This window comes from Pleurodeles waltl, chromosome 5, assembly GCF_031143425.1.
Source record: "Pleurodeles waltl isolate 20211129_DDA chromosome 5, aPleWal1.hap1.20221129, whole genome shotgun sequence".
NCBI classification, from domain to species: domain Eukaryota; kingdom Metazoa; phylum Chordata; class Amphibia; order Caudata; family Salamandridae; genus Pleurodeles; species Pleurodeles waltl.
Window position 1 is genome coordinate 1,866,018,146 of NC_090444.1, and position 12,163 is coordinate 1,866,030,308.

At 49.6% G+C, this 12,163-nt stretch overlaps 1 protein-coding gene across 1 annotated transcript in view; it reads right to left on the reverse strand.

The window, feature by feature from the left end:
* The window catches only part of PTK7 (protein tyrosine kinase 7 (inactive)), a 535,321-nt gene that overhangs the window by 321,789 nt on the left and 201,369 nt on the right, over positions 1–12,163 (reverse strand). The window contains exons 4-5 of the mRNA XM_069236405.1: positions 3,860–4,050; positions 2,249–2,396 (exon numbers count right to left, since the gene is read on the reverse strand). Of these exons, the coding sequence (XP_069092506.1) occupies positions 2,249–2,396; positions 3,860–4,050 (339 nt within the window). The remainder of the gene's footprint in view (positions 1–2,248; positions 2,397–3,859; positions 4,051–12,163) is intronic.

Here is a 12,163-nt window from a genome sequence, read left to right on the forward strand (position 1 = left end):
TTGGTTCTCACCAGCACACACAAGCTGGCAAGCAGTGTGTCTGTGCTGAGTGAGGGGTCTCCAGGGTGGCATAAGACATGCTGCAGCCCTTAGAGACCTTCCTTGGCATCAGGGCCCTTGGTACCAGGGGTACCCTTTACAAGGGACTTATCTGGATGCCAGGGTGTGCCAATTGTGGATACAAAAGTACAGGTTAGGGAAAGAACACTGGTGCTGGGGCCTGGTTAGCAGGCCTCAGCACACTTTCAATTCAAAACATAGCATCAGCAAAGGCAAAAAGTCAGGGGGTAACCATGCCAAGGAGGCATTTCCTTACACTGGTTAAACCATGTGCAAGGGGCAGGACAAAAACGCTGAAATTTGCTCATGTCCCCCCGTGCCCCTTACCAGCACAACGTTCATCTGACGATGGTTTGGCACTGCAGCAAGTGTAGACTCATCACAGACAAGAGTCCTGGGTTCAATGCAACTTCCAGAAACCATGGAAGATCCTGGACATCAGGCCATTTGGAAGGGAGGAGGCACCACCAATTACTGGCTAAGTTTATTTTCCACGCCCCAGTGTTCACCTGTCCTGATGTACTCCAATCAATCATGAAAGTACAGTGTCTCAAAGGAGTGGGTACCTGCTGTTTCTTTTTCGTCATGCTGTTTCCACCCGCCCTCATGCTTTGTCAGGTTTCCCACCTGTGGCCTCAAATCTACCTTCATTGATGATCAAGGGACATCTTTAGCTCTAGAAGCAGCAGAAGAGCACCAAGGTACCAGGAAAAGAGGGAGCTGGTGGAGTGTCTTCTGGTTCAGAGGGAACACTGGCTCACAAGACGCCCATACACAACCAACGGCAGGGAGGGGAATAGAAACGTCACACCTGTCACAACCTCTCCTCCAGACCCTTACAAACAGATGCAGTCTAGAAACCCAAACCATAATGCAGCTATGTGGAGGGCAGCAATATAACATTTCCTTCTGGTGGTTCCAGCCGATGCTCCAGAATGGTTTGCTCATGTGCGATGAGCAATTAGACACCCACCCAACAATACACCAACCAAGGTCTCGGTTGTCAACTACAGTGGTTTTGTGGACACTCGAGAGTACGACCACTGAGTCATTAGTCACGCTGCAGATATTAGTGTAAGGTTAACTTATACTCCCATCCCTTCCTTGGACGAAAGGCAGGAGGAACCCTGCCCACTCATCACCAGGACTCTTGGGTCTATTGATTCCCTCGAGCTTCAACAAGTGTAGCGCTGAGTCTCTCAGCAGTAATGTCACCGGCACATCCTAGATGTAGCTATAGTGCCCGAGGAATAGACCCCGGTGCCTGAGAAAGCGCTACGATTGAACCACTCAAGAAATGACTAAATGAACCGGATGCTCGCCCTAGGTGGAAGACGTAAACCAGACATTCTGCAGACACACTCTGAACTTAATTCTTTAAAATACTCTACTTTCGCTGGTGCCCTTTACTCTTCTTGGGGACATGATACAATACCTACCTGCAAGGAGCACTTCACAGAGAGCATTTTACTGCAGCAGGAAATTCCTGAAGACAGGCGCTGTGGCTAGTCATGCTAGGGCCCTGGCTAATACTGGACTATACGAACCAGCATCTGATGGGATAAGAGTAAGGTGGACACATATAGTTGAGATATGCTAATGATTAACGTACATATTCTTTTCAGACACAGCCAGTGCTTGAATAGTAACAAAGAGCTGGTGTTCACAGCACTGCTCAGAAGACAACAGCCGGTGCTATTGGATGTCGCTGCACGGAATACCAAGGCTGTGCAGTCCAGAGTCCACCTCACGCCTCTCTAACCCACTGTCAGACACTTCCTGGCCCTGTATCTCACGTTACAGGCTCCAGCTCTCTCAATTGTCGACGTTTTTAAAAATATTTTCTCCCTTAATTCCCGATTGTGTGGTTTCCCCTTTGCTGCTCTAGAGGAAGCCTTATAAAGAGAAATTAGTGCCTGAGAGCACCACCTGCAACCACCGGCTCAAATTAAGCACTGGACACACAGAAACAAAGGATTGGCCAAGAGCCACACATTTCCTTCAGGTCAAAATTAATATTCAATTAATATCACTGAGCAGATAACACCTACCTGAGAAAAGTTTGAAAGAATGAGCAGAACACGTGAGTAAGACATGTGTGAACACCATTGAGAGCATGCAAAGGAAAACTCGAATGAGCAGGAAATGAAGATGAAAACAAAATGTGTCGCCACATCCCTAACCTTACCGGCTCTTGTTGGTGACCAGAGAGTTGTCGAAGAACCACTCCTGTGTGGGAGGAGGCACGGCTGTGAAAACACAGTGAAAGATGGCCTCCTCGTTCTTGTTCACAATCTGATCTTCCGGAATGACCACTGGGGTAGGGAAGCTCTCATCTAAAGAAAAGCAAAGAAAAAACAATCCTCAACTCGCCAGTAGAGTAGGAACATCATCCTTTATCCACCTTCCACAAGCTAGCACGTCGAAGCACCTCAAGGGGTATGGCGGGATCAGCTACAAACAGGCTCTTGCGCCAGTCCATGGTGTCTGGATCGATGCGCATTAACTGCCCACTCTGTCTACATAGGTCTGCGGCTCGTGTTTCCACTCACTCGCAAACCAGGCCACACAGCGTCACATTCGCACTCAACTCCCTAGATTAGTAGGCAGCTGAATAATGCAGAGGAATGCCCTTGAACAGCTCTTCCACCAAGGCAAACATGAGTTCTGACTTGACTGCTACCGCCTTAACTAAACCCATTGCTTGCATGCTCTGCAAACCCAATCCTCCCTTGCCATGGTTAAAGCAATCATTCATTCTACAGCAAACTTGTGGCACCCAAGATGAAATCTGAGCAAACCACCCAGATTTTAGGAGAAGGCACTGGTTACCCTTAGAAGCTGGGATCAAAGGTAACTTCAGCTACCTGGTGTATTAGGGAATCTACCAGAGACTTTCTTAATATCTAGACACAATCCTTACAATCTCTGATGACAACAAGGATGAAGCACAGAACTTTTAGTACAAGTCCAACTCAACTCTCTATCTTTTAGAAAATTATAAGCAACACATCTTTTCAGTATGTATGTAAAATACCATACTCCCAAGAAGGACCGGCCCGCACACACCACCACCTGGTACCTTAAGCTGAATATTATTCTTTCAATGGATATAGCTGGTAGTGCACCAATAAGATCTGCTCCCTTAAATTTTGAGTACAAGACCCAGATATATATTCAAAGCTTCTTTATTTTCACCAATGACACAAAGCAGCAAAGTCAACAGGTTTCGTTCACTTGCTGTAAACTTCCTCAGGGCACTGATAAATCAAGACTCCAGTAGGACAACTCCTTCCACTTGTATTATACCACATCAGTTCCTCAGTATTTTGTATATGCCACCAATTCATTTATTCAAAAGGTGTACTCCGTTCATTACACACACTTTGGCCACACTGGTGGACAACGTAACAAATGTCTCACATCACACAGCACCATAGTCTTGCAACCGTGTTACAAACAGCGGTGAGCTAAAAACAAAAAACAAAAAACTCTTTGGAACACGTAGTTGCGAGACCACAGTGCTGTGACTATGAAAGCTGATGGGGTCCATTCCCATGTAACCAGGCTCCTGCTTCTTCCAAGTGGATGAACGCTCCGGTAGAAGCCTTGAGCTGCTCAGATGCCACTGGAGGCTGAAAGGACGATGCAGAAGAAGCACACAGTCACACAAGTCCTGCAAGTGGACTATTTTCAGAATTAGATCAGAGGGCCATGCTTCAAGAGCAAGCTTAATACCATTTATTCCTTTAACCATAAACTTTACCACCGTGATCAACTGCCACTCACTCTTACCCACCGATGATGTTGAGAGTGAAGTTCTCGCTGCTGCAGAGCTGGCCCACGACGTTCTTGGAGCAACAGTAGTACACTCCGTTGTTATCAGGGCTGGCACTTTTCAAGGTGAGTGTGCGTTCCTTGGCATTAATTGCATAGGTTGTGCCATCGTCCGTGATTCGCGATCCATCTCGGTACCAGTGGCAGGACGGCCTGAGAGAGGAGGGTGGAGAGGTGATTATTTTACCCTGCCTGGAGAAGAAGCCTAAATACCAGACTATTCTAGTAGCTGCAACACAATCATCCCATGGGGCAGGTTAATAACAGTTTGCAAAGGTTGTAACACTTATTTGCAAACTACACCTTTGAGGTGATGGTTACAAGCAGGTAACTAAGCAACACACTGAAATAACCAGCTGTTGTAAGTAACAGCAAATGCCCCAGAAAAATAAACTCTGGGCACACTCGGAGGGAACACACCAATGAAAAAATGTACAGATCATTACCAGAAGTGACGTAGTAGATGAGAATGACCATGGAAGGAACATGCACTGTTGGTGACTCCACAGCAGATGCATACTTAAAATGGTACTTACTGTGACAGGTTGTCTTGTACAGATATATTCACCAGGTTTAAATACTTCCATCTGCGACCACGTGGTGCAGGAGAAAAACAAAACACGGCAGAATGGATCGAATATAACCCGATAACTGAAAATGTGCCACATACTGCAAGGCTGCCTGGCTGGTGCGGCCTGTCAGGCTTTCAGCAGCCTGACGCGTTGGACCCAGAGAAAGGAGCAAACCCTGCAGGTAAAAACCGCCAAGCGAAGACCAGAGTGGAGAGGAATAAAACAACTGCACTGGCAAATCTACAGAAGCTTTGAGGAGAATGCCACTTTAGACACAACAGTAATGTGATGTTTTTAGAGGATGGGGTGAGACAGTCTTCAGGTTGTATCCGTTTAGTTCACAGATGTAACAAGGCAACAGCAATGCTCATTCTGTTCAAGCCCATGAAGTCCAGCAACAGAACTGAAGTCCCGATGGGGCAGAAACAAACGGATAAAAGGAGCAAATCAGTTCTGTGCAACACACCTCCTGGCCCTACCTTCAATTCTAGGGTCTCACACAACACTATGACAACTGGATGGAATCAATTCGTGGAACAGCGACACTAAAAGTGAACTACTTCGTAGGGAAGCTGCCAAATTTAGTGATTCCTAGATGACACTGGAATGTCTAATGATACTCATGAGAAACCGGGCATAAAATAATGAAATTGTGTCAAAAACAATGTTTCCTTTTAACTTAAACAGTCTTCTATACATTACCTTGGACAGTAGTGAGCAAAGTGGTGCTAAACCCACCTTCCCAGCCCACCAGCTATTCACCCCGAGACGCTCTACCTGCATTATGGCGGTCTGTGGTACTGGTCTGCTGAGGAGAATTACTGCTGTCAGGATGTCCCGCACCAATCTTACAGACACTGACCCAACTTCTGTTTATTCCTAATAATTCAGATAACGGAGTAAAAGGTCATTTAGTCAGAAGATTTCTGAAAATCAATCTGGTCTAGCTGAGAATGGGCACGTGAAGCAACCAGGCATTGTTTATACGGATATTCCATTTTCCCCACTGATGACGCTTGCAGAAGGAACCCTCACTGTGGGATTGGTGTTCTTCCATAAAGCTGTACAGGTGTCACTACTGGAAGGGACACTCATGCACCGCACGGGCCCTATCTCCTGTCCCCACAGCACAAAGACCATAAAAACAATCATTAGCAAACTACATAGGTCTGGATTTGGCAGCATTATGTGGAAAAAAAACAATGGGCAGAGGTGAAATTGTTTTCCCCAGACCAGATCTTTTCAGAACAGGAGCACCACATTATCAACGCTGACAATAAGACAAAGTCCCTTCCAATGGCTGGTGGACTCGAGTGGGGAAGAGCTTCAGACACAAAGCAGATACCTGCGTCTGCCCTGCCATCCTAGTAGAGTCTGCTGGGCAATAACCTGGAAAGTTCTGCTCTGGCACAAGTAGAAAGGAGGACTCATGCATCAATACTGGGTCTAGCTGACTGGGTGTGTGTTACTTACCACCAAAGCAAAAAAGGCCATGAAGGAGACTGAGTGTCAAGGGATCCTGGAGCCTTAAACTATGGGCCAAGTACCTAAGGTCAAGAGGAGGGGCATAAAGGCTGACTGCCCAGCCTCCAAGAGGCCACAGGCCCAGAAGGATCCCAACACTCGGAGGGAAGGCATGGTGAGTGGAAATTTAACTGATCCTGGTAACTTGTCAGACCCGGCCCGAGGAGCTGGGGGAGGGGCCTATAGGGAGAACTTCAGTAATAGACAAAGGATATGCCTAATTCTCTAGGAGGCCTTCAATAGCTCGCTGTCAGATGGGAACAGGATGATACCAGTGCCGCCAATAAGGTGTAATGGGAGGAGTCCCCGAAACCAGGGGCAATCAGATGATTGCTGGTTCCCCAGAAGTACCAGGCATTTCTCCTTATACTGGCCAAAATATTCTCCTAGCTTGACACCTGGGGCAGCCCAAGGCCTGGGAAGGCTGGTAACCATACTACTGGCTCCAGATGTTTGAGGAGATGGAGCAGTTCTGTTGTTCCTGTGTCACCTGCCAAAGGCAGGTGGCAGGCCAAACATTCCCCCGATACCACTACCTGTGGTGTCTTCCACCCACTGGTGAACTGTGATGTCTTTTTGTTTTGATGATGTTGGAGTTTGTTGCCCTCATGTTTGGTGCTGCAGCACAGCCATTTATTTGCTGGTGTTGAACTTCCTCTTCCTGACTGATCCTTGGCTCTAAGCTCTACCACTAAATGTATTCCTCCCTTGTCGCTGGTACTGCCAGCTTTGTGGCAAGGGTACTGACTGTGCACTCCCTGGAAGCGCTGATGAGTACTCCCAGCCTGAAAGGTACCGACTGTGCGCTCCCTGGAAGCGCTGATGAGTACTCCCAGTCTGAAAGGTACCGACTGTGCGCTCCCCTGGAAGCGCTGATGAGTACCACCAGTCTGAAAGGTACCGACTGTGCGCTCCCCTGGAAGCGCTGATGAGTACCACCAGTCTGAAAGGTACCGACTGTGCGCTCCCCTGGAAGCGCTGATGAGTACTCTCTGCCTGAAAGGTACCGACTGTGTGCTCCCCTGGAAGCGCTGATGAGTACTCCCAGCCTGAAAGGTACAGACTGTGCGCTCCCCTGGAAGAGCTGATGAGTACTCCCAGCCTGAAAGGTACAGACTGTGTGCTCCCCTGGAAGCGCTGATGAGTACTCCCAGCCTGAAAGGTACAGACTGTGCGCTCCCCTGGAAGAGCTGATGAGTACTCCCAGCCTGAAAGGTACCGACTGTGCACTCCCTGGAAGCGCTGATGACTACTCTCAGTCTGAAAGGTACCAACTGTGCGCTACCTGGAAGCGCTGATGAGTACTCCCAGTCAGAAAGGTACGAACTGTGCGCTCCCTGGAAGCGCTGATGAGTACTCCCAGTCAGAAAGGTACCAACTGTGCGCTGTGTTGCTGTGGTCAAATGTAGTATTCACCCAGTCACTGATGAATACGAGGGGTCATTCTGTTGTTGTCTGACCACCAAAGAAGTGACTTCTCGAGCCATCCTTCTAATGTCAACCTGCAAAGAAGCTTTGTCAGTAAATCTCCACAGCAAGTGGACTTTTGATGAGCAACAACCGGTGTGATACCTGTAGTGTCCTATAACTGCATCTCCACAGCAAGTGGACTGTGTGATGAAGAACAACCGGTGTGATACCTGCAGTGTCCTATAACTGCATCTCCACAGCAATGAGACTGTGTGATGAGGAACAACCGGTGTGATACCTGTAGTGTCCTATAACTGCATCTCCACAGCAATGAGACTGTGTGATGAGGAACAACCGGTGTGATACCTGTAGTGTCCTATAACTGCATCTCCACAGCAATGAGACTGTGTGATGAGGAACAACCGGTGTGATACCTGTAGTGTCCTATAACTGCATCTCCACAGCAAGTGGACTGTGTGATGAACAACCGGTGTGATACCTGTAGCGTCCTATAACTGCATCTCCACAGCAAGTGGACTGTGTGATGAGGAACAACTGGTGTGATACCTGTAGTGTCCTATAACTGCATCGCCACAGCAAATGGACTGTGTGATGAGCAACAACTGGTGTGATACTTGTAGTGTTGTGAAACTGCACCTCCAAAGCAAGTGGACTGTGTGACGAACAACAACCGGTGTGATACTTTTTGTGTTGTATTGTATAACTATCTCCTAAGCAAGTGGACTGTGATGATGAAGAAAACGTTACTTACCTGCCACAACCGGTGTTATACGTGTAATGTTACACACCTAACAGTCATTAAAGGTCAAACACTAAGTGTGCGACTCCAGACCCTCACGAATTCTGCGCACAGAGGCCCTGCTTCAATGTACCAGGGTGAGTCAAACGCTGCACATCTGCAGTATGTTTGCTTACTACGAACAGATTAGCAGCTATAGAAGACATGAAAACAAAGAAACTAGATTTTCCACAAATCGTTTGGTTTTATTCCTTTCCCACCTCGCAGCCACAGGTGCTATTTTACAGATGCACGGGCATATCAGAAAAGAATAGAGCTCAGCATTCGGGGCTTGGATGATCATGGTGGTCTTGTTCCTGCGTTCACATTTACACATACACACCTTTGCAAGTCACTGTCACCAGCTGACTGGTGACTCCTGGGGGTTCCTGTATTGTGCACTACAGGGGGATCTGAAATAAAGAGAAGCGTTTGACACCCCAGTGAGAAGGAGCTGGAAGAGGGCGGAGGGCTGTCATGTGAACGGAAGAGAGATGTGTGCCACGACCCCTCCTCGTGAAGCCACCTTGGAAGGATTCAATCAGCCTTTTCTCGGCTTACAGGCACAAAGCTGGTCCTTCCCGCCATAGATCTGAAGGAACAAAGTCTAATTGGGAGCTTTTCTACTATGCACGTGAGAACAGCTGCAGTAATGGGAGGGGGGACGGGTGGCGGCCCTCACTCAGTCCTGAGCAGCTGAAAGGGCCACAGAGAGCACCCAACCATCTTAATGAACCGAGGCTCACACAAAGAAAACACGGCTTCCTTGTCAAGCAGGATGCAATCTACCACAGGCACTGCAGGCATTCCCAATGCTGGGACCTAAGTCCCCTCACCCCCAAGGGCACAAGGCTTGGAAGCTGCGGGAATTATCAGACAATCCGGGGCAGATGTGCCACACGGAGCCAGAACTGGTCTGTCAAGGGTGCCATCTTATTTGGCCTGATAGCAAGTTACAGCTTACCTGTCACTGCACCTAAATGTAGCTGCAGAGGACCAGAGGCAGAGGTGAAAGGTCACCTGCATCCTGGACTCAGCTTCATGTGCCACAAGTGAAGTACAGCGCTCTGAGTCCGGGATGCAGAAGGTGACCTTTCACCTCTAGTTTGAGTGTAGCTAGAAACCAGTAGAGCGCCTGTACATTACATAGGGTCAGAGGTCACTTATGGCACATGAATTGTCAACAAGCACAAACAAATATAGGAAGTCGAATCTCTCTTCACCTTCATCGCTCTTATCCAAGGTATGGATTAGGCGCAGGAACGGCGCCATAAGTCAAGGCTCCACTGCCGCTCTCCGCCTGCAGAGCCTGAGCCGCCCTGAAGTTCCTGGAGCCAGAGTCCAGCTGGATGAGATGTGGTATGACGAGCTGGCGGATGCGAGTGGCCTGGACTCGTCAGACATTCGTCTGGTCTCTCCTAGTCTGGCTACGGAGGAAGGGCACCCTTCACTGTGCTAGTAAGGAGGGCGGTGGAGGTCCTCGACCTCCAGCTACTCATTCGTCTGGTCTCTTCTCCTGGTCTGTGCTGGTAAGGAGGACGGTGTAGGTCCTTGACCTCCTGCTACTCATTTGTCTGGTCTCTCCTCCTAGTCTGGCTACAGAGGAAGGGTATCCTTCACTGTGCTGGTGTTCCCCAACCTGCAGCTACTCATTCTTCTGGTCTCTCCTCCTGGTCTGGCTACGGAGGAAGGGCATCCTTCACTGTGCTGGTGTTCCCCGACCTGCAGCTACTCATTCTTCTGGTCTCTCCTCCTGGTCTGGCTACGGAGGAAGGGCATCCTTCACTGTGCTGGTGGTCCCCGACTGCCAGACACTCAGTGACTTGATGCTGTACCCGGTCAGTGACAAAGCTCACGTATTTCTGTATGCCATGTAGTCTGCTGTATGCATCAGTGGGAGGAGAGCAGAACTCTGTTTTAATACATCTCTTAAATGCCCTTAGGTGCAACACAGGTGTAAGGAAATGCCTCCTTGGTATGGTTACCCCCTGACTTTTTGCCTTTGCTGATGCCAAGCTATGATTTGAAAGTGTTCTGGGACCCTGCTAACCAGGCCCCAGCACCAGTGTTCTTTCCCTAAACCGTACCTTTGTCTCCACAATTGGCACAATCCTGGCACTCCGCTAAGTCCCTTGTAACTGGTACCCCTGGTACCAAGGGCCCTGATGCCAGGGAAGGCCTATAAGGGATGCAGCATGTCTTATGCCACTCTGGGGACCCCTCACTCAGCACATGCACACTACTTCACAGCTTGTGTGTGCTGGTGGGGAGGAAATTACTAAGTCAACATGGCACTCCCCTCAGGGTGCCATGCCAACCTCACACTGCCTGTAGCCTAGGTAAGTCACCCCTCTAGCAGGCCTTACAGCCCTAAGGCAGGGTGCACTATACCACAGGTGAGGGCATAAGTGCATGAGCACTATGCCCCTACAGTATCTAAGCAAAATCTTAGACATTGTAAGTGCAGGGTAGCCATAAGAGTATATGGTCTGGGATTTTGTCAAACACGAACTCCACAGCACCATAATGGCTACACTGAAAACTGGGAAGTTTGGTATCAAACTTCTCAGCACAATAAATGCACACTGATGCCAGTGTGCAATTTATTGTAAAATACACCCAGAGGGCATCTTAGAGATGCCCCCTGAAAACATACCCGACTTCCAGTGTGGGCTGACTAGTTTTTGCCAGCCTGCCACACACCAGACATGTTGCTGGCCACATGGGGAGAGTGCCTTTGTCACTCTGTGGCCAGGAACAAAGCCTGTACTGGGTGGAGGTGCTTCTCACCTCCCCCTGCAGGAACTGTAACACCTGGCGGTGAGCCTCAAAGGCTCACCCTCTTTGTTACAACGCCACAGGGCTTCCCAGCTAGTGGAGATGCCCGCCCCTCCTGCCACTGCCCCCACTTTTGGCGGCAAGGCCGGAGGAGATAATGAGAAAAACAAGGAGGAGTCACCCCCGAGTCAGGACAGCCCCTAAGGTGTCCTGAGCTGAGGGGACTCTTACTTTTAGAAATCCTCCATCTTGTGGATGGAGGATTCCCCCAATAGGATTAGGATGTGTCCCCCTCCCCACAGGGAGGAGGCACAAAGGGTGTAGCCACCCTCAAGGACAGTAGCCATTGGCTACTGCCCTCCCAGACCTAAACATCCCCCTAAATTGAGTATTTAGGGGCCCCCAGAACCGAAGAAGATAGATTCCTGCAACCTAAAGAAGAAGGACTGCAGTGAAGACGGAGACGACAACTGATTTGGCCCCAGCCCCACCTGCCTGTCTCCCTACTTCGACGAAAACTGCAACAGCGACGCATCCAACAGGGACCAGCGATCTCTGAAGCCTCAGAGGACTGCCCTGCATCCAAAGGACCAAGAAGCTCCTGAGAACAGCGGCCCTGTTCAACAAACTGCAACTTTTGGCAACAAAGAAGCAACTTTAAAGACTCCACGTTTCCCGCTGGAAGCGTGAGACTTTTCACTCTACACCTGACGCCCCCGGCTCGACCTGTGGAAAACAAACACCTCAGGGAGGACTCCCCGGCGACTGCGAGCCCGTGAGTAACCAGAGACGACCCCCCTGAGCCCCCACAGCGACGCCTGCAGAGGAAATCCAGAGGCTCCTCCTGAACGCGACTGCCTGTAACAACGGACCCGACGCCTGGAACCAACACTGCACCCGCAACCCCCCAGGACCCGAAGGAACCGAACTCCAGTGCAGGAGCGACCCCCAGGCGACCCTCTGCCTAGCCCAGGTGGTGGCTACCCCGAGGAGCCCCCCCCTGTGCCTGCCTGCATCACTGAAGAGACTCCCGGTCTCCCCATTGATTCCAATACAAAACCCAACGCCTGTTTGCACTCTGCACACAGCCGCCCCTGTACCGCTGAGGGTGTACTTTCTGTGCCTGCTTGGGTCTCCCCCGGTGCCCTACAAAACCCCCCTGGTCTGCCCTCTGAGGACGTGG